Below are 24549 nucleotides of genomic sequence, written 5' to 3' on the forward strand. Positions count from 1 at the left end.
AATAATATTAAGTTTCATTAAGTTTGGAGCATTTCGAAAATATTTGACATTTTCCCAGTTTCCATGGCAACGGTAGCCATTTTTGAAATTCTAACTTCAAAAGTCTCATGCAGACTTGACAGTCAACAATCCTATTAAGTTTCATCAATTTTGGAGCATTTTGAAACTTTTGAAATTTTTGATATTTTGATTTGTTCCTATGGCAACAGAGACCATTCCCAAAAGTTAATGGCATATACCACATTGGTACATGGGAGGGACCATACCATCAAAGTTTCGAAAAATTTGACCTACCATTTTAAGAAAGTAAATGGCACTTTAAGGTTTTTGAACCATTTTGACTTGTTTTGCATTGTTTCCATGGTAACGGCAGACATTTTTGATATTCTAACGCCAAATTCCACATCTACCAATGTTGCTCATCGTTACTGTAAAGTTTCGTTAAATTTGGAGCATTCTGATATTTTTGAAATTTTTGATGTAGTTTCCATGGCAACATAGTAGTTCCAATGATTGCCAAAATCCTCCAAAACCAGTATATAGTGGGCACCTACATTGTATCAAAGTATAATGATTCTGAGTTTAAGCATATCCAAATAATTCATTAAAACCAAAAACTGGATTTTTTCACAATTGTTCTGTTTCCATGGTAACGGCAGCCATTTTTTAGTTCCAAAGTTGCACTGCAACTCGAAAGTCGGGGTTCCTTGTTATAGTGAACTATCATTTAGATTGGTTCCTTTGGTTCCGAGAAAGCGGTCGGACAAAATTAGGTGGAAGAAAAATAATAATACAGAAAAAGAAACAGAGGAAAAGCAATATGTCACCCGACATTGTCGATCGGGTGACATAATAATAAGAAAAAAAAGAAACGTAGAATAACAATACGTCACCCCAACTCCGTTGAGGGTGCCATAATAATAGGGAAAAAGAAACAGAGGAAAAGCAATATGTCACCCGACATTGTCGATCGGGTGACATAATAACAAAGAAACATAAGAAAAGCAATATGTCACCCGACATTGTCGATCGGGTGACATAACTAGATTTGCCATTGCAAGCAATAGCGGATGGCACCCTTCCCACATTGCCACTAAACTGCAGCCAGTTCGAAAATTCCAAAGTCAAAGACCGCATCTACAAATGTTTACCAACATTGTTGTAAAGTTTCCTCAATTTTGGAGCATTTTGAAGTTTTTGAAATTTTTGTAGTTTCCATGGCAACGGCGGCCATTTTGGAAATTCCGAAGTCAAAAGTCTGATCTTTACTTGCCATTGGTCATTTATAATGAGTTTCATTAAGTTTGGAGTATTTTGAGATTTTTGGACATTTTTGCGGTTTCCATGGTAACGGTGTCCATTTCGAAAATTCCAAAAACAGTTTCAATATCGACTTATGCCATGTTATATATTCATAAAGTTTCTTTGAGTTTGATCTCATATTCCTTTAGAAAAGTCTGATTTGATGTTTTTTCCCATAGGTTCAATGTTAAACTTTTCTCCAGTTTCCATGGCAATGGTACAGATTTTGCAGAAGCTAAGTACTGTTGGTACCTCAGGGCACCGCTGCCAACATTTACATAAAGTTTCATTAGGTTGGCTCTTATAATAAAAGATTTAGAATTTGGATTTTTTTTTACATTTTTGCAGTTTCCATAGTAACGGCGGCCATTTTTTACCATTCCAATGTCTCTTGCACAACTTCACATGGAGGTTCATATTATGGTATAGTTCCATCAACATTGGTCTGACCAATTCCGAGAAATAGCGTGGACAAAATGTGTGGAAGAATAAAAATAAGAAAAAAAAGAAACGAACAATAACAATATGTCACCCCAACTCCGTTGAGGGTGCCATAACAAAGAAACATAAGAAAAGCAATATGTCACCCGACATTGTCGATCGGGTGACATAATAAGAACTAAGCAAAAACAATAAGTCTCCAAACTTTGTTTGGGAGACTTAACTAGATACCCCAATGATGATTGTGGCCAAGTTTGATTTTATTTGTCCCAGTAGTTTCAGAGGAGAAGATTTTTGACGACGGACGACGGACGACAGACGCCAAGTGATGAGAAAAGCTCACTTGGCCCTTTGAGCCAGGTGAGCTAACAAGATTGTGTCCATAATACACAAATGCCCTACTCACGCTATCATTTCCATGTTCAGTGGACCGTGAAATTAGGGGCAATTTGGAATTAAAATTAGAAAGATCATATCATAGGTAACATGTGTACTTAGTTTCAAGTTGATGCGACTACAACTACATCAAAAACTACCTTGACCAACAACTTTAACCTGAAGCGGAACAAACGGATGAAAGGACGGACGAATCGACGGACAGAGGCATCGACCAGAAAACATAGTAGAGTACTGTGTGGTCTTATACAACAATGCTAGCTCTGACCAAAGATGAAAACTTTTTTTCATAAATCAAATTAAACTTTAATTTAACAAACATGCTCAGCAAGAGACTTACTACAAAATTTTAAAAAAATCAAAAAGCTTAAATAAGAGTACTGTATTATAATAAGGACTAATCAAATTTTCCACATGATATAATGTAAGAGTCCTATATCATACCTTCGTAAGAGCTTCTACAAAAGCAGGAATATTGACATTTCCCCACATGTATGTCTTTTGTCTATTCACAGTTTCATCAAATTTTCTTTTAGTTCCTGAGGGAATGTCATCTGGTAGTTTCTACAATATAATCATAAACAAGTAAAACTGACAGCTATTGCTCACTGATGATATCCAGGACGAAATATTTTGGTAAACAGGAAGTTTTTGAGTGATGAATCTGAAAACACATCACACGGTATAGCTAACTTATATAAACCCTGAAACAAAATCTCAGAAATCCTTATATTGTAGTTCCTGAGAAAGATGTGACGAAAATTTTAAACTTGGCTATCATGTGTAAAATGACACAAGTGTTGGGTAAACAGGAAGTTGTTGAGTGATGAATCTGAAAACAAATCACAGGGTATAACTGACGAATATAAAGTCTGAAACCAAATTTCAAAAATCCTTGTCAAGTAGTTCCTGAGAAAAATGCAACGTAAATATTCATGGGATGGATGGACTGACTGATGGATGGATGGACTGATGGATCCGGATGGACTGATGGATGGATAGATAGAGGTACAACAACCCCTACTTTTTTAAAGCGAGGGTATATTAAAAAGTGTTTTCTTTTCATTCTATTAATAAAATACTGAAAAATGCTTCACATTCTGTTACACAAAAAGATTAGTTACTTCTGTCTTTTGATTGAGTTAAGCCATTTCAACTGACATTTTATTGTGTGTCTTTCTATGTTGTGACACTACACTTTTGTTTCAGATAAAAGCAAAGGTTGGTAGCTATAAAAAAAAACATTTAAACCCGCAGTATTTGTTTGCACCTGTCAGGAACCTGATGTTCATTGGTTGTTGTTTGTTGATGTCGTTTCTTTTTTATATAGATTAGACTATGGATTTTCCTATTTGAATGGTTTTACAAATACACTTATGAATGAATAAAATAAGTTTGTTAAAAGTATTTGCTTAACATGTTTACTGCAATTCAAACTTTTTGTATATGCATCAAATTGAGAATGGAAATGGGGAATGTGTCAAAGAGACAACAACCCGACCAAAATAAAAAAACACAACAGCAGAAGGTCACCAACAGGTCTTCAATGTAGCGAGAAATTCCCGCACCCGGAGGCGTCCTTCAGCTGGCCCCTAAACAAATATATACTAGTTCAGTGATAATGAACGCCATACTAATTATACATGTTTAAGTTTATCTCATATAAATATCTGACCTTCAAAATATACTTGTTGTCATGACAACTTAATGTTCCTGTTACCATGGTTATGTTATACCCAGATCTAACTTCCTGTGGATCAAGTGATGCTGCAAGCTAAAATGAAATACATTTAAAGTGTTTTTATGTCATATCATTGGACAAAAATGTTGGAATATATCTGGTATAATATGTTTTGCTATTTACTGATAATTAATTAATATGAAAATAAAAAGAAATGGTATGATTGCCAATGAAACAATTTTCCTCACAAGACCAAATGACAAAGGAATTAACAACTTAACGATCACCTTCAACAAAGAGCAAAACCCATACTGCTTAATCTGCTTAAAAAGGCCCAAAAATGATTGTGTACTAAGTTTCAAGTTGGTTGGACTTCAACTTCATCAAAAATAACCTTGACTGAAAATTTTGATCAAAAACATTAACATGAAGTGGGACAGATGAACGGACTGACAAATGAATCCATGCACAAATCGAAAACATAATGCTCCTAGGTGTGGCATAAAAATAAGAAGATATGGTATATGATTGCCAATGAGACAACTTTCCACATGAGACCATATAACTAAGTATTTAACAACGTAAAGGTTACTGTATTCATCCTTCAACAATGCATACTGCAAAGTCAGCTTTCAAAGGCCCCTAAATGAAAAAATGTTCTCCCAAGGGCCTTAAAGCACTGTCATACCCTGGTGCTATATCTTTTACCATAATGCTATCTTTGAAATCCAAACCTTAAAAATAACCCGGTTAACAGTATTAACTCATTTTATTTGTGTATTTTTTAGTGGTGACATTAATTACCCTTGCATGTATGAATATTTCTCAATTTGATTACCTCAGGAGTGATTTCTATAGTTTCAAACTGTCTTTTTATTGGTAATGATATAACTTCCCCTCTTCTGTATGTCAGTGGTGAGGGCTCCTGGAAAACAATAAAATTTAAAATAATTTTATGATAGTTGTTATACTTGATCTTGTTTGTATTTCAACATTGTCAAAGTAGATCCTCTCTTAGATCAATAGGTGATAAGAATTTGAAAGTTAATCTTTGCAAAATCAGCTAGAATGAGCTAAATGTTACAAAATACATAAAATGAATAATTAGTATCTGCAGAGCCTATTTATTTTACTTCTACTTAAAACCACCATCCTGTGTTTACCTGTTATGAATAATTATAGAGTTCATAATGAGCACGAATTGGATACAGCTTGAATACTTGTGCAAATTTATCAGACTGATTAATAAACAGCTGGACTCTTTGGGGAAACATTGTTTGATAACTTTTATATAACATTGTATACTGGCCTTTGTTAGTCTTGTATGATTTTAAATTTTAGTTTCTTGTGTATAATTTGGAGTTTAGTATGACGTCCATTATCACTGTACTATTATGCATATTTTAGGGGCCAGCTGAAGGACACCTATGAGTGCTGGAATTCTCGCTACATTGAAGACCCATTGGTTGCCTTCGGCTGTTGTTTGCTCTATGGTCGGGTAGTTGTCGCTTTGACATATTCACCATTTCCTTTCTCAATTTCATGCATAAAGTGTTTTTATATTACATGTAGCTGGAAATATTTTTCCAGTTGTAGTTCATACATTTGTATTAATTCTGACTATATGTTATATTATTAATGTTTATTATATCTCTGTACCATGGGTTTTGGTTTATGAGAATAAAGATATATATGATATCAACTCTAGTTATTTAATTTCAATATAGTAATAAACGATCTTTGGCTTGATTGTTATTACTATTCAAGTTCAATAATAAGACTGGATATATAGATTCTACCACTGCATATATTGTGATATGACATTTATTCACCCTCAACAGTTGAATTTTCAAATTTAAAATGCAAGGCTTGCTGAGTGTTTTAGATATTTAAAATTTAACTGTTGAAAGTGGAGAAATACTGCATTACATATATTTATATATATATATATATACAACTCGTCTAAACATCAACCCAACAATGTTAGATCTGTAAATTTGCTTTCGCAAATTTTTTGTTCTTCCCTCGCGGGATTCGAACCCAAGCTACTGAGATATCGTGACACAAAATCGCCTGCACTGCAGCCGTCCCGCTAGACCACACAACCACCTGGGCTTCAAAAATAAAGCTTTCGGTGGCCGTGTGTTACCTTTTTTGGTCAGTTTTAATCTAGCGGCGTTCTGTGACTATATATATAAATATATATATAAGATTTGGTGGTCGAATCTGTTTCCAATTATGAATTTAAAACAATATTCAGGCAAACTTATTTCTTCTTTTCAAATTAAATGATCTGCAACAAAGATGTGATTTTCATGTAACTTCATCCGAAATCAGTTAGCCTTTCTCCATGACACCACAATAGTAAATTTAGAGAAAAGCAAAAAAACTTGACGCCATAATTAAATTTTGACAAATGAATAACTCAGATCAAATGAACCACACGTTGATTAAATAAAAATAATCAATAGGATAAATCGGGTAAGAATTAGAACAAGAGGCTCTCAAGAGCCTGAATCGCTCACCTTAATTTTTGGTTAAATCTCTCATCAATGATTATTTTGGCTTTTCAATTTATTTAAATGTTCTTTGGATCGTCCTATTTTCTTCAAAAGCCAAAAAAAATAATCATTTTCTCCTATGTTCTATTTTAGCCATAGGAGCTATGTTTCTTGACATACAAGGAAATAAAATATAAAATTTATACTAGATACTCTGAAACTCATTTAGCCTAAGTTTGGCTGAAATTGATACAGCAGTTTCAAAGGAGAAGATTTTTTAAAGTCAACATGATGAACAAATTGTGAAAAAAGTTTTTAAAGGGCAATAACTCCTTAAGGGGTCAATTGACAATTTTGGTCAAATTGACTTAATTGTAGATCTTACTTTGCTGAACATTATTGCTGTTTACAGTTTATCTCTATCTATAATAATATTCAAGATAATAAACAAAAACAGCAAAATTTCCTTAAAATTATCAATTCAGGGGCAGCAACCCAACAACGGGTTGTCTGATTCATCTGAAAATTTCAGGGCAGATAGATCTTGACCTGATAAACAATATTACATCTTGTCAGATTTGCTCTAAATGCTTTGGTTTTTGAGTTATAAGCCAAAAACTGCATTTGACCCCTATGTTCTATTTTAGCAATGGCGACCATGTTTGTTGACAGATCATAACTTTGGATACAATTAACAAACAAGATACCCTAAGGAACATTCAGTTAAAGTTTGGAAGTATTTGGCCCAGTAGTCTCAGAGGAGAAGATTTTTGTAAAAGATTACTAAGATTTACGAAAAATGGTTAAAAATTGACTATAATGGGCAATAACTTCTAAAGGGGTCAACTGACCATTTTCCGTCATGTGACTTATTTGTAAATCTTACTTTGCTGAACATTATTACTGTTTACAGTTTATCTCTATCTATAATAATATTCAAGATAATAACCAAAAACAGCAAAATTTCCTTAAAATTACCAATTCAGGGGCAGCAACCCAACAACGGGTTGTCTGATTCATCTGAAAATTTCAGGGCAGATAGATCTTCACCTGATAAACAATATTACTCCATGTCAGATTTGCTCTAAATGCTTTGGTTTTTGAGTTATAAGCCAAAAACTGCATTTGACCGCTATGTTCTATTCTTAGCAATGGCGACCATGTTTGTTGATAGATCAAAACGTCAGATACAATTAACAAACTAGATACCCTAAGGAACATTCAGTTAAAGTTTGGAAGTATTTGGCCCAGTAGTCTCAGAGGAGAAGATTTTTGTAAAAGATTACTAAGATTTACGAAAAATGGTTAAAAATTGACTATAAAGGGCAATAACTCCTAAAGGGGTCAACTGACAATTTCCGTCATGTTGACTTATTTGTAAATCTTACTTTGCTGAACATTATTGCTGTTTACAGTTTATCTCTATTTATAATAATATTCAAGATAATAACCAAAAACAGCAAAATTTCCTTAAAATTACCAATTCAGGGGCAGCAACCCAACAACAGGTTGTCTGAATTATCTGAAAATTTCAGGGCAGATAGATCTTCACCTGATAAACATTATGACCCCACGTCAGATTTGCTCTAAATGCTTTGGTTTTTGAGTTATAAGCAAAAAACTGCATTTGACCCCTATGTTCTATTTTTAGCAATGGCGACCATGTTTGTTGATAGATCAAAACTTCGGATACAATTTATAAACTAAATACCCTAAGGAACATTCAGTTAAAGTTTGGAAGTATTTGGCCCAGTAGTTTCAGAGGAGAAGATTCTTGAAATAGTTTACGACGACAGACGCCGACAGACGAACAACGACGGACGCCAAGTGATGGCATAAGCTCACTTGGCCCTTTGGGCCAGGTGAGCTAAAAAGGCAATACATGTATCCAATTCTCATGCATGCGTTTTTAAACCTGATGGTCAGCACTCTCATTATGTTTAATTGTTGATTTATTTTTTTGCATAAAATTACCAGTATGACTTATTTATTTTTCTGGCATTAAGCTTTAAAATCAGATATTCGACTTATGCAATGATTTTATTAATTATCTAACAAGAATGTGTCCATAGTACATGGATGCCCCACTCACACTATCATTTTCTATGTTCAATGGACCATGAAAGTACATATCTGGTGATATAAAGAAGTTAACTTACCCAATTAATGACAAATTCTGTTTTATGTGGCATTGATACTGGCGGCTGTATATAACTGTCTGCTACAACTAGATGTGTGGGTTTCAGATCTTTTATCAACTTGTTGGCTTGTGAAAATCTTAAGCATGTGTCTATTGGACAGTAACATACCTGTAAACAAGATCAAAGTACTGTCATACACTTCATATGTAATAAAGAGCTGCCTTATAAGTGCATGATACGCCCGTTGCAAAATCTGGAAAATCCCCCCTTTTTTAAGCATAAAACTTCATAACACGGAAACGTAAAATCTGAAATTTAAAAAATCAAAAGGGAGCTTACCTAAATAGATATAAACAATTAAAAAAATGTTTCAAAAAAATTGGTGGAAGCATTTTTTAGTAATTGTCCGAAGTGCAGATGATGATCAGACAGACTGACAGATGGACAGACGGAGGGACAATGGTATACCATAATACTTCCCGGGCTAATAAAAAAGGATCAAGTAAGAGTCAAAGAGTCTTTGTTAAAATCTGTTTTTTTTCTTTCAATTTATTGAAATTATAGAACATAATTCAAGTTCTCTCAATTTATCAAAACTATAAAATATGATTGAAGTTTTCTCAATTTGTGGAAACTACAAAACATGACTGAAATTATGTTAATATATCAAATGTAAAGTTTACATGATGCATTTTCACACTAATTTTTTTTTTAAATTTCTAACTGAAAAAGTCCCTATCCACAGCAAAGAAACTGCATAGATTGAAGACCATAGATGTCAGCTGTAAAGATAATCAATAATATTTCTTTATAGCTGCTAGTTACTTCTCTGTCATTTGATCTCAATTGTAATCATACCAAATCTTTTTATTTTTATATCACAACAATAATGAAAAAAGTTAAATCACAAAAATACTGATTAAGGAATAAGGAAAATTCAATGGTAAAGTCCTTAATCAAATCGCAAAATCAAATGACAAAACACATCAAAGAATGGACAACAACTGTCATATTCCTGACATGGTATAGGGATTTTCAAATGTAGAAAATGGTGGATTGAACCTGCTTTTATTCGCTAAACCTCTCACTTATATGACAGTCGCATCACATTCCATTATATTTACAACGATGGGTGAACAAAACAGAGATAATAAACAGAAGCCAATTTATGGGTGCAGCAGTCATCACTGTGTTACAATCTCAAAACAAGCAATCATTTACAAAAAGGCACAAAAGCATTTATCAAATTAAAAAAACACATTCATTGCTTCGTGTGTCTGACGTCAGAAAGTGTAAATGACACATGGGAAAACAATTTGATGTTCAATGTTTTATCAAAACAATTAAAAATTCACATTGGGGATGGTGGTATACAGGGTTTAAAAATCAAAAGTTATGTTAGAAATAATTTCAGAAACAGACCAAGATTTAAAATTGTACAGAAGTTCTTTAGAATTTTTTTAAAATCCAAATACGGCTAATATCATTACATGAGTAAAATAATTTTGTCGTTCAAAGTATTTTCAAATTTATAAGAGAACAATAACACATTGGCAGGATCTTTAAAAGAACAGAGTAGCATCATATGAACCAAAGAAACACTAAAATTTGCATATACATTTTTTTTGTACAAAACACACCAGCAAAAATGAAAGATAATACAAACACATTGATATCACTATCAGTTTGAATACCATTAGAATGTTAAAATCAATATAGCAAAAATGTAATTTCTTTTGATACAAATTAGTATTTTCATATCTATTGGGTTTTTGTTTGTTTTAAATATTATTCATGTCCAAGGTGAAAGCGGGATACTCATTTTAATTATTTGGTGTGAACATGATATTTCTTTTAATTATATGGATATTACTGTTTATAAATAGTGTGAACAGATGCTTTCACCATGATCTGACCTTAAACTATATACAGCACAACAATTGCAAATTGATCCAGAATTTAACCTTAAATGTCAGCTGATATAATTAAAAGTAATTTCACATTCACACCAAATATTAGAAAAGTATTTATAAATTTAATCATTTTCTGATAAAATATTTGAGCTGCGACAAGTAAATGTAAAATCAGTTAATAAGAAATAGATAACATATCACATCTATAAAAGAAAGAACTTTTCTGAACAACACTGTCTTACTGAGAAAAAAAACCTTGACCAAATATAAGGATCCTGTGAAAAAATGTTAATAAAACATTTCCAAATGACAGGAAATAACAACAAGATGACTGCAACATAGCCCCAACTTGTAAAATTGTATGAACAATGTATTCCTCACCTTTTCTTAAAAGACATGAGAACATAAACTTACTCTAATCTGTAATGGTTGGTATGGTGATAAAGCTTCTACAAATGGAAAATCTGGTTCTGGAAAAAGAAAAGAAAAATAAAAATGACCTGACATGGTAAAAGAAGATATAATGATAATTATAGGGTTATAATGAGTGAGAATTTGATATTGCTTGATATTAACTCAAGTTGCCAAATTTCTGTATAATAATACCAGTAACAAAGGACAAGGTTCACTTGTGGCCTAAAATGGCCTAAAATATTAATTTCATCATAAAACACCAAAAAGTGCACAAAATGGTTTGTTAATGGGTCTATTTTAAAAGAATTAATGCTCAATAAATCAGTTTTTTTCATAAAAGTAAACAATACTCTCCAAATTAGGCCTATTTTGGACATTTTGTCAAATTATGATGATTTTGGGCAATTTTCAGACTAAAAGCTCTAGGAAAAATATGGACGTCACCTAAGATCCAAAATGTTTTGTAATCAAAAGATTCCAAATATGATATATAATTCATCAATATAAAATCTTTTTGGATTATAGATGGCGGCCAAGGTAAATTTTGCTAAAAACAATTAAAATTTTGGACAAAATTGACCAAAATTGAGCTAAAATACAAACAAAGAATATTTAAGGGGTCAAAGCTTCAAAAATATTTAAAGCAAGGTGCCAAATAAGTATATTTTAGTCTGAACAGTTTTTGCATTGCAGTGTGATTCAAGATATATCTGTTCATGCAAGTAAAAGATAACAGGTCATCACTACAAGAGAATACCTACATGGTTCTTTAAATCTAACAAGAAGAATTTATTGCTATTTTTAAAATTGATCTCTTTTTAATAATTTCTCAACTTAGTTTTTGAACTAATTTTTGGCTGAATTAAAGGGCTTTTTTTAAATGGCAAATGTCACATGCATGAACCCCCATATTTGTTGTTAGGAAGAGTATCTTACCAAATATGTCTTTGTAAAAAAAACATAGTTAGAAGTAATAGGCATTAATGGGTGCACGTGGTAAAGGGCTATTTTTGTGCAGTGTGTTTTGCCATTTTTATTTCAGGTGCAGCCGAGAAAAAGGTTTGTTATTCACCGTGTTTCGAGAAATAGGTAAAAAGATCAATGTGCAAGACATTTTTAATTGTTCTTTCATTGTGAAATGGCAATTTTATTTCGCATTCTTCCGTGCAGATATACCCCCCCCCCCTCTTTTAACGCCCCTCATTAAAATTACAAACCTGTGAAAATGATTGTATTTGACGATGAATTTCCCCACATTTCTAGGAAGTGTACGGCATCTCCCATTCTTAGTGATGGATGACCACTGAAAACAACACATGGGGGTTTAAAATCTTCACTAAGACCATCTGAAATAAAGACAAAACAAACAGGATTATTTGACAGATTAAAATCTGCACTGAGACCATCTGAAATAAAAACATAACACATGAGCTTTATAATAATGATTAAAATCTTCACTAAGATCATATGAAATAAAAAGTTTTTTGGTTGAATTGTTTCACATTTTTGATATTGGGGCCTTTTATAGCTGACTATGCAGTATGGGCTTTGTGCATTGTTGAAGGCGGTATGGTGACCTATAGCTGGTAATTTCTGTGTTGTTTGGTCTCTTGTGGAGAGTTGTATCATTGTCAATCATACCATATCCTCTTATTTTTATATATACATAAGCATTATTTGACAACATTAAATTCAAACAATGTGAAAATTCGGAATAGAAACTTGCCTGCCATTTAAAAGATTTGTATGCATCCATTGTTGCCAAAATATTCTACACGAGTTTGCCATGTTTATCTACAGTAGTGTAAATTTTACCTACCAATAGTGTTTTTTTTTCTTCAACAAAAATCAAATTTTAAAGTACAAAATGGCTTCCATGAATAAATGATATATAAAATCTTACCGTGAATACTTTTGCAGTTTTTTAACCTTCCAATGGCAACCAGCTAAAAAAATAGAGAAAATGGTGATGAGGCATTTCAATATTTAATTTCAATTCATTGTTTTGCTGCTAAAATTTATGATATAGAGTATATAGAAAGCAATAAAACATTTCAAAATCTTTTAAAATTTCAGGTAATATTTTAAACAAGAGGCTCTCAAGAGCCTGAATCGCTCACCTTAATTCTTTTGGTTAAATCTCTCATCAATGATTATTTTGGCTTTTCAATTTATTTAAATGTTCTTTGGATTGTCCTATTTTCTTCAAAAGCAAAAAAAAATCATTTTCTCCTATGTTCTATTTTAGCAATAGGAGCTATGTTTCTTTACATAGAAGGAAATAAAATTTATATTAGATACTCTGTAACTCATTTAGCCTAAGTTTAGCTGAAATTGATACAGCAGTTTCAAAGGAGAAGATTTTTTAAAGTAAGTCAACATGATGAACAAATTGTGAAAAAAGTCTTTAAAGGGCAATAACTCCTTAAGGGGTCAATTGACAATTTTGGTCAAATTGACTTATTTGTAGATCTTACTTTGCTGAACATTATTGCTGTTTACAGTTTATCTCTATCTATAATGATATTCAAGATAATAACCAAAAACAGCAAAATTTCCTTAAAATTACCAATTCAGGGGCAGCAACCCAACAACAGAATGTCTGATTCATCTGAAAATTTGAGGGCAGATAGATCTTGACCTGATAAACAATATTACATCTTGTCAGATTTGCTCTAAATGCTTTGGATTTTGAGTCATAAGCCAAAAACTGCATTTGACCCCTATGTTCTATTTTTAGCATTGGCGGCCATGTTTGTTGATAGATCAAAACTTCGGATACAATTTATAAACAAAATACCCTAAGGAACATTCAGTTAAAGTTTGGAAGTATTTGGCCCAGTAGATTCAGAGGAGAAGATTTTTGTAAAATATTACTAAGATTTACGAAAAATGGTTAAAAATTGACTATAAAGGGCAATAACTCCTAAAGGGGTCAACTGACCATTTCGGTCACGTTGACTTATTTGTAAATCTTACTTTGCTGAACATTATTGCTGTTTACAGTTTATCTCTATCTATAATAATATTCAAGATAATAAACAAAAACAGCAAAATTTCCTTAAAATTACCAATTCAGGGGCAGCAACCCAACAACGGGTTGTCTGATTCATCTGAAAATTTCAGGGCAGATAGATCTTGACCTGATAAACAATATTACATCTTGTCAGATTTGCTCTAAATGCTTTGGTTTTTGAGTTATAAGCCAAAAACTGCATTTGACCCCTATGTTCTATTTTTAGCAATGGCAGCCATGTTTGTTGATATATCAAAACTTCGGATACAATTTATAAACTAGATACCCTAAGGAACATTCAGTTAAAGTTTGGAAGTATTTGGCCCAGTAGTTTCAGAGGAGAAGATTCTTGAAATAGTTTACGACGACAGACGACGACAGACGACGGACGAGGTGAGCTAAAAAAGCACACCAAAATGTTGCGACTGGTTAATAATAATAAATATATCATAAAAGCTATGGAGCAACATGTTGCTTTACCAAAGAAAAAAGCATTTTATTAACTTGTGTGTCCAAAGTGCTTTTCTTAATTTACATCATCAAGAACACAACGCAAACCCAAAAAAATGAATTCCATGGATAAAACTTCTTGAATGTGTCCATAGTACATGGATGCCCACTCTCACACTATCATTTTACATGTTCACTGGACTGTGAAATTGGAGTCTTTACTTTAATTTGGCATTAAAATTAGAAAGATCATATCATAGTTAACATGTGTACTAAGTTTCAAGATGATTGGACTTCAACTTCATCAAAAACTACCTTGACCAAAAGCTTTAACCTGAGCTTCACACTATCTTTTTCTTTGTTCAGTGGACCATGAAATTGGGGTCAATACTTTAATTTGACATTAAAATTAGAAAGATCATATCATAGGGAACATGTGTACTAAGTTTCAAATTGATTGGACTTAAACTTCATCAAAAACTACCTGGACCAAAAACTTTAACCTGAAGCAGGACGAACGAACGAACGGACGAACAAACGGTTGAACGGAGGCACAGACCAGAAAACATAATGCCCCTCTACTATCATAGGTGGGGCATAAAAACATCCTAATGAGACTTAGTATATTTAGTGAGAGATACAACATAGTACAAATTGGGTTATCTCCCTTTTACCAGAAAATAAAAGAAAATAACATGTGAATAACCAAATTTGAAAAAGATTGATAGATTGATTTTGAGGTTTTACATTAATTATGTATCAAGTTCATTTTATGACCACATTCCAGTAAGCTGTAGTTTTTTATTGGTTCACTTGATTCTTACTACATTGTTTGTAAAAGAAAATTAAATAGTTTATTCTCTATTTAATAAAACCTCGTTTAAAACAACTACTGCTGTATAATATTGACAGTGCATGAAATATTTCATGTGACAGGATAATTCCAGTACTATATCACGATAGTGTACTAATCCAAAATAATGCAGAACTGATTCTAATTTGGAAATGAATTCATTTACCAAACTTTCTGACATATTTAGTACTAACCTCTGCATGCGGAAATGGTGCCTCAGGGAGGTAGACACGTGACTGTTTTGATGCTGATAACCTACAAAACAAATTTTTCAGTGAAAAACAGAGAGCCAAATTTTTTGCCATGTTTTTATGTGACTAAAACATGTGACAAATTTAGAACTAGTCACATGATTATTATATTGTTGTATACATTTATCTGGTGTTTTTCGTTTATTTAGAAATAGTATTTCATTTGATCATACAAAGAGTGTTCTTCAACATGAATGATTAATAGGTACTCCTTTTTTTTTTTACATTTTTCTGATGATGAAGAGGTGGCCTTGAAAGGGGTTTTTCTGATACAATCTCCAACAATTAGGAAACATTTTGGAATCTGAATTATCTCCCCTTATAAAATTAAAGTTAAAAATTTTGGAACCTAAAAAGTCTCTCTGTTTTGAAAAATAAATAGTTCAGTACTGGCATGAAAATATGGATATTGTGTTACAAAGTTTAAAATTTTAAATTGAGGAATTTATCTCCCTTTTGCCAAACTCTGATTCATTTCCTGGCTTTGAGTATAAATTTTGTCTAAATTTTATTATCTTTTGTTATTCTTGGTTTAAAAAATCTGCTATGTTAAAATAAGTTTTGGATTAGCAAACTTTAAGGCCATTGAGCATCTGTAACATTAATTGCCAAAATGCACATCTGGTGCAGAAAATGTGGACTGTCAATTATAATAATGTTGTTTAATTGCAGTAAATATAACTTTGCACAAATGTGTGTGTTATAATTTTCATAATTACTCATTTTTCAAAGGGAGATATCTGTACTTACCATTCTGCAAATATATTTGAATAAGCTAATGCACTGTCTGACACTGGTGATACAAAATACAGTGGAACCTGACTTAAACCACAGCTGTCTAAATGTCCACTCAGACATTCAAATAAATCATAGGTAATACCAGAGGGATAACAGGGTACCAGAACATTTCCTCCATTCTTAAGGGTAACAGCTGAAATAAGATTAAATGATTAAGTTACTGATGGTGTCATCTTGCAAAATAAAACAATTTAAGGACAAAATTTATCATCATCATTTAAACAAAAATGTTTTCTATTATAATATTTTCTGTCAATATTTTTTTCTGAAAGATCAATATAACAACAACTGAAACAACATGCTTGTAAATCAAACGTATGCAATTTTGAACTCATTATTTTATATAAAGTTATAAAACTATATACGACTTAAAAAATCATTCAAACTCAGAATAAACATGAAATTATTCAAAATTTCAAACAGAAGAAAATTTCAAGTTGAAATAATAGCCTGTTATAAATAAATCATTTGATGTTGTGACATCAATCCTGCAAGTTTAGTGCTGTTATTATGTTTGTCACTTCTATGTGCTGAATATTTAAAGTGCCTTCTTCATATTGTTGTTTCCATAAATTTGTGAAATTTTGGGTCTCTTGACACCTTTCAATGGTTGTTGTTGGTTTATGCCGATCATATTTGTTTTTTGTATATTGTTTTGTTATAAATTAGGCCTTTGGTTTTCTCAATTGTTTTGTTTCATATATTTCATGTCAGGGCCTTTTATATCAAATCTCCTCATTTTAATATTATTCACATGTTTATACCTTTCTCAAACTATCTATGACATCCTCACGCATTAAAAGCAACAATCTCATTGTCTTTTGTTTTCTATGTAATATTTTGTAATTATTGTGTCCTTCAATATAATGGAATTTTATGCCATTGTCATACAAGGGAGGGAGAGGTGAAGCTACCTATAAAACCAGGTTTAATCAAACATTTTCTAAATAAGAAAATGCCTGTACCAAGTCAGGAATATGACAGTTGTTATCCATTCCTTTGATGTGTTTTAGCTTTTGCTTTTGCTATTTGCCTACTAGGGACTTTCAACTTATAACTTTCCTTGCAGTTCAGTATTTTTGTGATTTTACTTTTCACTACTTTTAATATATTATATCAATGAATATTTGAAGAAATTCATCCTTTCTTTTGTCATGATGTTGTACTTTTTTATTGGAATAGCCTCTTGTCATCTTCTCTATATTTTTCTAACAAAATAACAATTGTCAATAATAAATAACTTAAGCAAGACTAATAATCTGACCTGCATTAACACAGAAATCTCCTATCATAGCATCAGGGTTGTTAGATGGTGTCTGTGTTAAACAACTTAGTATCAACACATCACTATTTCTCAACGAAGCTTGATCTACTGGCTGGAAAAAATAGTGAACAGATATTTATACCAAATCCAACAGGTCTCTTGCAGAGAGTTGTCTCATTGTCAATCATACCAAGTCTTCTTTTTTATATTGTAATAATTTGCTAGAACATTTTTATATAAAAGAGAACGGAAATCTGGAATGTGTTAAAGAGACAACAACCTTATCAAAGACCAGAAAACAGCCTGAAGACATCAACGGATTGTCATATATTTGTTTTATAGCAATATTTAAGGCAATCATTTCAAGTTATATAAACTAAATGTAATACAGGTACCTCTATCATAACTTTTCTTATATGCACCTTCATTCTTTATAAGTGAAAATGTTGTTTTGCGTACTCATGTTTGTCTGTTTGTCAGTTTGTTATCTTATTCTTTTTTAGCCATGACAATGTCAGTTTATTCTAAATTTATGATTCTAATGTCCCTCTGGGATTTTTCGCCTCTCTTACATGGATCCAAAACAATTAAATTTCCTTTTGTTTACAACTTTTATTCTATTTTCTCATGTAAGTGTACATATGTGTGTATGAGTTACAGTGACTGTTTCTTTTGAAAGCTCTACAGTGACATACAGTTGTTAATTTCTGTGTCATTTAATCTCTTGTGAAGAGTTGTCTTATTGGCAATCATACCACATCTTCTTTTTTTATATATACAAATAAACTTTCCTGAAGAAGTTGACACCAACCTTTGGATGAGTGGTCAAAGTAGAAGTTCCTGATACATAACACACCTACAAATACAATATGATCAAACTATAAAGTATCGATATATATTGTGATAAACTGATGCCACTAATTTGAAATTTTAATTCATAAAGTGGTTGTCCTTGGTTGATGTCTGTCATAATCATCTTTTCCATTTATTGTTTTTTCATAAAATACGGCCTCTTTTCGAAATCTCATGGCCTTTTATAGCTGACTACAGCATAAAACTTTTGCTCATTGTTGAAGGCCATACAGTGACCTTTAGTTGTAAATTAAATGTACATCATTGATAATTAAACCACATCTCCTTATTGTTTTCAGGTTGTTTGGGATGTTATCTGATTTTTGAAGGTGTTTCAAGGTGTGAAGAAAATATGAACTTTGATCACCCCTCTTGTATCTTCAAAGGTTGATAATATTTTTAATTTTCCACTTCATATACTTATTGATGAGTTTGACTAAATATACAAATATTTAGCACTATCGGATTCTATGATTTAACCATACAACATTTTTTTTATTGAAGAGTACTTGAGAACTATAAATTTGTATTATCAAAATATATGCCCAGACACATAATTCCCTAAAATAAAAACATCACATTAATTTCTGTATTAACAGTACTTAAAAATATACATGTGTTTTGTCGGTTGCTGTCAAATTGATGTATAATTTGTTTGTACAAATGATAAGATGTACACAACATGTATACCACATCTTCTTTAATAATCTTATCTTACTTTGACATTCCTACCTTTTCATATTCTGAGGTAATGACCCAATTACAACTTCCAATAGCATAACCTGAACTACAGGAACTTATTGTTAAGGCTCCATACAAATTCTACAATAAACATATCTATATTAATTAGGAAAAGTATATTAAATCTTAAAGTAAGCAAAGAAAAGATTTGATATGAAGAAAATTCATGAAAGCCTAGAATGTTTTTTTGTTACTTTTTTCAAAGCATTCAAATACACTTTTTATTAATGTAGCGAGAACTTGAAAGGGTCTCTTCCTGTATGAAGGTATACACACTTGAACATCAACTATATCAATGGGTTGCAATTTCACCGCAGGGATATATACATATGTAACTGGGTCAATTATTTTTGTTTTAACTTTGTCTTTTTATCATTTTTAAATTGAACTAGATATCATTGAGATGGAAGCCATCTCTGTGGGCCCCGCTGTCAATAACGTTGGGTAAATAAATATAGTGTGAATCAAAATTGTAAGCAATGAACAGACCAACAGACAGACAGACCTTTGACCTAGGAAGTTGTACATACATCATGACACACCCTCTGGTGTTGGTTAAAATGGATGTCAAGTATAATCTTTGAAATCATAACGGTTCCCAAGATATAGAGCGGACACAATCTTCAACTCAGGACACGGGGTTGTCAACTAAAACCAAAGTTTTTTTTACCTTGACATTTGACCTAGGAAGTTGTACATACATCATGACACGCCCTCTGATGGTGGTTAAAATGGATGTCAAGTATAAACTTTGAAATCATAATGGTTATCCAGATATGGAGCGGACACGATCTTCACCACAGGACACAGGGTTGTCAACTGAAACCAAAGTTTTTGACCTTGACCTTTGACCTAGGCAGTTGTACATACATCATGACACACCCTCTGGTGTTGGTTATTTAAAGTGTTAAGTACAAAGTATAAAATCATAACGGTTATCTAGATATGTAACGGACACGATCTTCATCACAGGACACGAGGTTATCAACTGAAACCAAAGTTTTTGACCTTGACTTTTGACCTAGGAAGTTGTACATACATTGTACATACATCAGGACACACCCTCTGGTGTTAGTTAAAATAGATGTCAAGTATAAACTTTGAAATCATAAGGGTTCTCAAGATATAGAGCGGACACGATCTTCACCACAGGACACAGGGTTGTCAACTGAAACCAAAGTTTTTTTACCTTGACCTTTGACCTAGAAAGTTGTACATACATCATGACACGCCCTCTGGTGGTGGTTAATAAACATGTAAAGTATAAAGTATGAAATCATAATGGTTTTCTAGATATGGAGCGGACACAAAGTTAAAGTGTTACGAACGGACGGACGGACAGACTGATCACTATAGGGCGACCCGACTAAAGTCGGGGCCCTAATTAAAATGTAAAAAATATGTAAAATAATGCAACAACAGGTTATAAGTTTCATACGTCCGAAACCATTTCTGGATGTACCTGAATTAGGAATGCACAAAGACAAATATTTTAAAGCCAAGGGTGTATAAAAACCCAAAAAGTTTAAGAGCTATATTATCAATAATATGTTATATGTGATGACTGAGAAATAATATATGAATTAATGGATTATAATTTTGCCATGAAATATTTGTTTTGGTCTTTATTATCACAAGTTATTCATTATATGAATGTTTTTTTTTAAACTTAGCTGTACAGTGGACTCCTGTACCCCAAATCCCATGTTGAAACCCCAACTTCCATGAAAATACTATGTTTATAACAATTTAATTTGGAAATAAACTCATCATGGAAACAACCTTAAGCAAAATTTCTAATAAAACAACAAAGTGCTGGGGGCCATCTTGAACTTGCAGTGGTAGATTCAAGCTTAAGATTCATGTTGCCTGTCTGATTGACAGATTAACATACCCTTTTTTCATTGAATCCTACTGTCTGTACCCTGGCTACACAGGACTGAATGTCATGCTTGGTATAACATTTTTTCCACGCAAATGGATGGACTGCTTCTTTTAGAAAAGGCTGCAGTAAACTGAAAGTAAAATGATGTTCATTATAGAAAACAAATTAAATAATGCATTTTATTTCTATCATTATGTAGATATAAGAAGATGTGGTATGAGTGTCAATAAGACAACTATCCATCCAAATAAAAATTAATAAAAATAAAACATAATAATATGACCTATTTTACTGTTTGAAAAATGTTTTTTTAACAATACTGTTGATTTGGCAATATTCATAAAAATATAAATAAAGTAATTGCATCATTCAGAATTTCAATTGTGTATTTTTAGTTCTTGTAAAAATATGGTACTGATTTTTATACTATATTATTATGTTATGCTGTTTAGTGCTTTTGGGGATTTCTGTTATCCTTCTATGTAATACTAATATAAGTTTGGAACAGGTTTGTTAGGGTACGCACTGAAACCCGGACTTGGGTATGAAACCCGGACCCGGACTGGTCGCCGGACCCGGACTGAATGCCGGACCCGGACTGTGGGTTTTTTACCACTTTCAGAAATATTTTTTTAAGAATTATACTGTCATATTATAAGTAATAGTATAGTTTTTAAAAAATCCACATTCCGAGCGCAAAATTGACCAAAAAGATTAAAGTAAAGTAAGGAAGAGATAAAATAATTCCCTTGTCGTTATTGTTTTATGGAAATTAATAAAATCTTTTTATTAACAATGAAAGCAAATTAAATTTTTATTCAAAGGAAGAGTGAAGCGCAACAGTTTGAAATATTCGAGGATTATATTTCTTTATTTGTTTTCTTCTTCTAGACATAAAGGGAAAAATAGAATTCCTGCTTTTCTAAATAATGCGCCCGTGTGTTTATATTTCTCTAAGAAACTGTATAAATAAATTTTGAGTTATTACGACTTTTTTGTCTTATGACTCAATGTTTTACTTCTATAAATGATATATGACGGTTATTTTCTCCCGCTTCATAAACATTTATCGAAATTTACGAATTTAGCCTTAACTTGTGCTTTACATGCAATTGGACAAGAAATTAGATCTTTCTTGTTTTGGCAGTCTTAATTAATCACTTTTAATATTAGTTCACTTTCATGAGAACATTAATTAAGCGTTGTTATGTCACTGTGTAATGAAAGTCTCGTGTTTTATTGGGTGTTTGACATTTACGCCGATTTTTAAAAGTTTCGATCTTTCATTTGCGCCGATTGTGCACAGGTAAATTGCAGGTGAATATCACTTTCTATTCATCAATATAAACCTCTTTCGTTAGCGAGTTGTACATATCAGAACTGTCAACTAGTATCATAAGAATTCCTATGATCTCTTATTGTTCCTCCGAATGTTTATGATATCTTATTGTTCTTCCAAATTCTTATAATATCTTATTGTTCCTCATAATTCTTATGACTTTTTATTGTTCCTCCGAATTCTTATGACTTGATTTTTCCTCCGAATTCTTATGACCTCTTGCTGTTCCTCCGAAGCCTTGTGACTTTTTATTGTTCATCCGAGTTATTATAATCTCTAAGACTTATCGTTCCTACGAATTTGTATGTCTCTTAATTGTTCCTCTTAATTCTTATGATCTTTAAAATTGAGAATGGAAATGGGGAATGTGTCAAAGAGACAACAACCCGACCAAAATAAAAAAAACACAACAGCAGAAGGTCACCAACAGGTCTTCAATGTAGCGAGAAATTCCTCATATTGTATTATTGACAAAGTTTTACACAGACTCGCTTTAGGATATTGGGTTAATTAAAAGAAAACGAAAAAAGAAGACACAACCATTATGTTAAGGCTGTTGGTAATTCAGTGTTTAAATAACCAAAATATAAACCATGATGGATTGCTTTTTACCTTTAGTTGTTGGCCATGTACTAGCTGTGATCAGTAACTGTGAGCATTCTCATATTTGTAGTTGGTGTCGCTATGTTGTGTGGCTGTATAAGTTGTATAAGTACCCATCCAAGTATTAGTACCAACTACCAACCCAAGTATACTCTGTTTTTGTAAATCTATTTGTATCCATCTGATGAGTTAATATTGTTTTCAACTGATTTTAATAGTTTGTTCTTATTTTACAGCACTGCCCCAAGTTAAGGGGGGTGTTGGGGGTGTTACACCTCAATATGAATTAAAAAGACAACATCGAGTTCTTATACAATATTTATATATTGCAAACATGTAACCAACTTTTCACATCGAGTAACAACCTTAAAACTGACCAGAAAATACATTAACTCTGTCTTTATCTTTGAATGTTAAACATGTTAAAATAACCAGAAACTTTAAGTGTTCTTCAGTGGCGACTTTACGACCATAGATAAATAGCATTAATTAATTGCGACAGTTCTCTAGAGTTCATTCAGATGCTAAGAAAATATTACTATTTAACGGTTAACAGGTGTCACAGTTAAAGTTCTTGTAATGTCTATTACACAAATAATACTAAAATTAGCCTTTTAACATCTCCCTTTTCAAGAGAAAACATTGTTTTCGAAAATTCACTTTAAAATAAAATAAAAGGCGTTGCTCGAATTTACAGAGATGTAATAAAAACAATAAAGCATAACGCTTAGAGTCAATCTTTGTTATATTCCTGATAAAGCATCGGTATTGTTCTTTAATGCCTCGGACAGTAACAATAATAGCACTTCGCCCCCAGGTTCAAATTCTCTGAACCTTGTATGCTTGTCGTACCAAGCCTTGATCTTTTCTTTAACAATTTCTGGCATAGCTGCCAAACAATTACGCATAGTAATTCCATGTTCAATAACTGAACAGTGTTTCTCACGAAGTATATGTATAGTCATCGGACCTCTCATAGGCCAGCCATACAACAACACAAACGGCGCTGAAAAGCCTGTTTCTTCATACGGAACTTCACGATACTCGCTTAACGCATAAGGAACCAATTCATTTCCAGACGAAATGTTACCAATAACAATCTCGTCATCTTCATATATTTTCATCACTTCCGTGGCATGTTCAACTTTGCTTTCAGGTGTATCATCGTCAGATTCAATTTCATCTTCGGCGCGCTTGGCTTTTTCTCTGGTTAGAACAAATGCGTTACTAGTTCGCTCTAGTATATCCATTCCCAAAAGTGCTTCGGCGGCCAATTTCGGTACGAGTCCAACTTTAGCGATACCTGTATAATACGGTGTGTCTATGTTAACAACAGCAAGCTTAGCACAAAACGGTTGTCCAATAGCAGATTGTAGAGTTACATTTTGTCCTTGTAAAATGTTCTTTTTATCCACAAGGTCTTCACGAATTAATGTCATGTCGGTACCGGTGTCTTTCACAAAGCTTACTTGCTTCCCGTTTACTTCTCCTGAAACACAAATAAGTCTATGCCCAACAAGCGGTTTAACCAAATAAGATGCAAGATTTCCTGTTGTCTTGTCCTTTTTTTCACAATCACGTGCATAATGTCCAACAGCTTTACATTTGAAACAACGGTTATTGTCAGTTCTATTTTCATCATTTTGTACATTGTCATTCTTTGTCGGTACTATATAGTCTTCTGCTGCTTCTACTACGGACGCGCTGC

General features: G+C 32.4%; 1 protein-coding gene across 1 annotated transcript in view; it reads right to left on the minus strand.

Moving 5' to 3' along the window:
- Positions 1–24549, minus strand: part of LOC143059156 (integrator complex subunit 9-like) — a 76365-nt gene that overhangs the window by 25595 nt on the left and 26221 nt on the right. Inside the window, exons 7-19 of the mRNA XM_076232649.1 lie at positions 20909–21029; positions 19006–19095; positions 18233–18277; positions 17422–17533; positions 16110–16290; positions 15303–15363; positions 12693–12735; positions 12007–12135; positions 10790–10845; positions 8481–8630; positions 4659–4745; positions 3815–3913; positions 2584–2703 (exon numbers count right to left, since the gene is read on the minus strand). Coding sequence (XP_076088764.1) covers positions 2584–2703; positions 3815–3913; positions 4659–4745; positions 8481–8630; positions 10790–10845; positions 12007–12135; positions 12693–12735; positions 15303–15363; positions 16110–16290; positions 17422–17533; positions 18233–18277; positions 19006–19095; positions 20909–21029 — 1294 coding nt within the window. The remainder of the gene's footprint in view (positions 1–2583; positions 2704–3814; positions 3914–4658; positions 4746–8480; positions 8631–10789; positions 10846–12006; positions 12136–12692; positions 12736–15302; positions 15364–16109; positions 16291–17421; positions 17534–18232; positions 18278–19005; positions 19096–20908; positions 21030–24549) is intronic.

Source organism: Mytilus galloprovincialis, chromosome 14 (genome assembly GCF_965363235.1).
Source record: "Mytilus galloprovincialis chromosome 14, xbMytGall1.hap1.1, whole genome shotgun sequence".
In the NCBI taxonomy this organism is placed as follows: domain Eukaryota; kingdom Metazoa; phylum Mollusca; class Bivalvia; order Mytilida; family Mytilidae; genus Mytilus; species Mytilus galloprovincialis.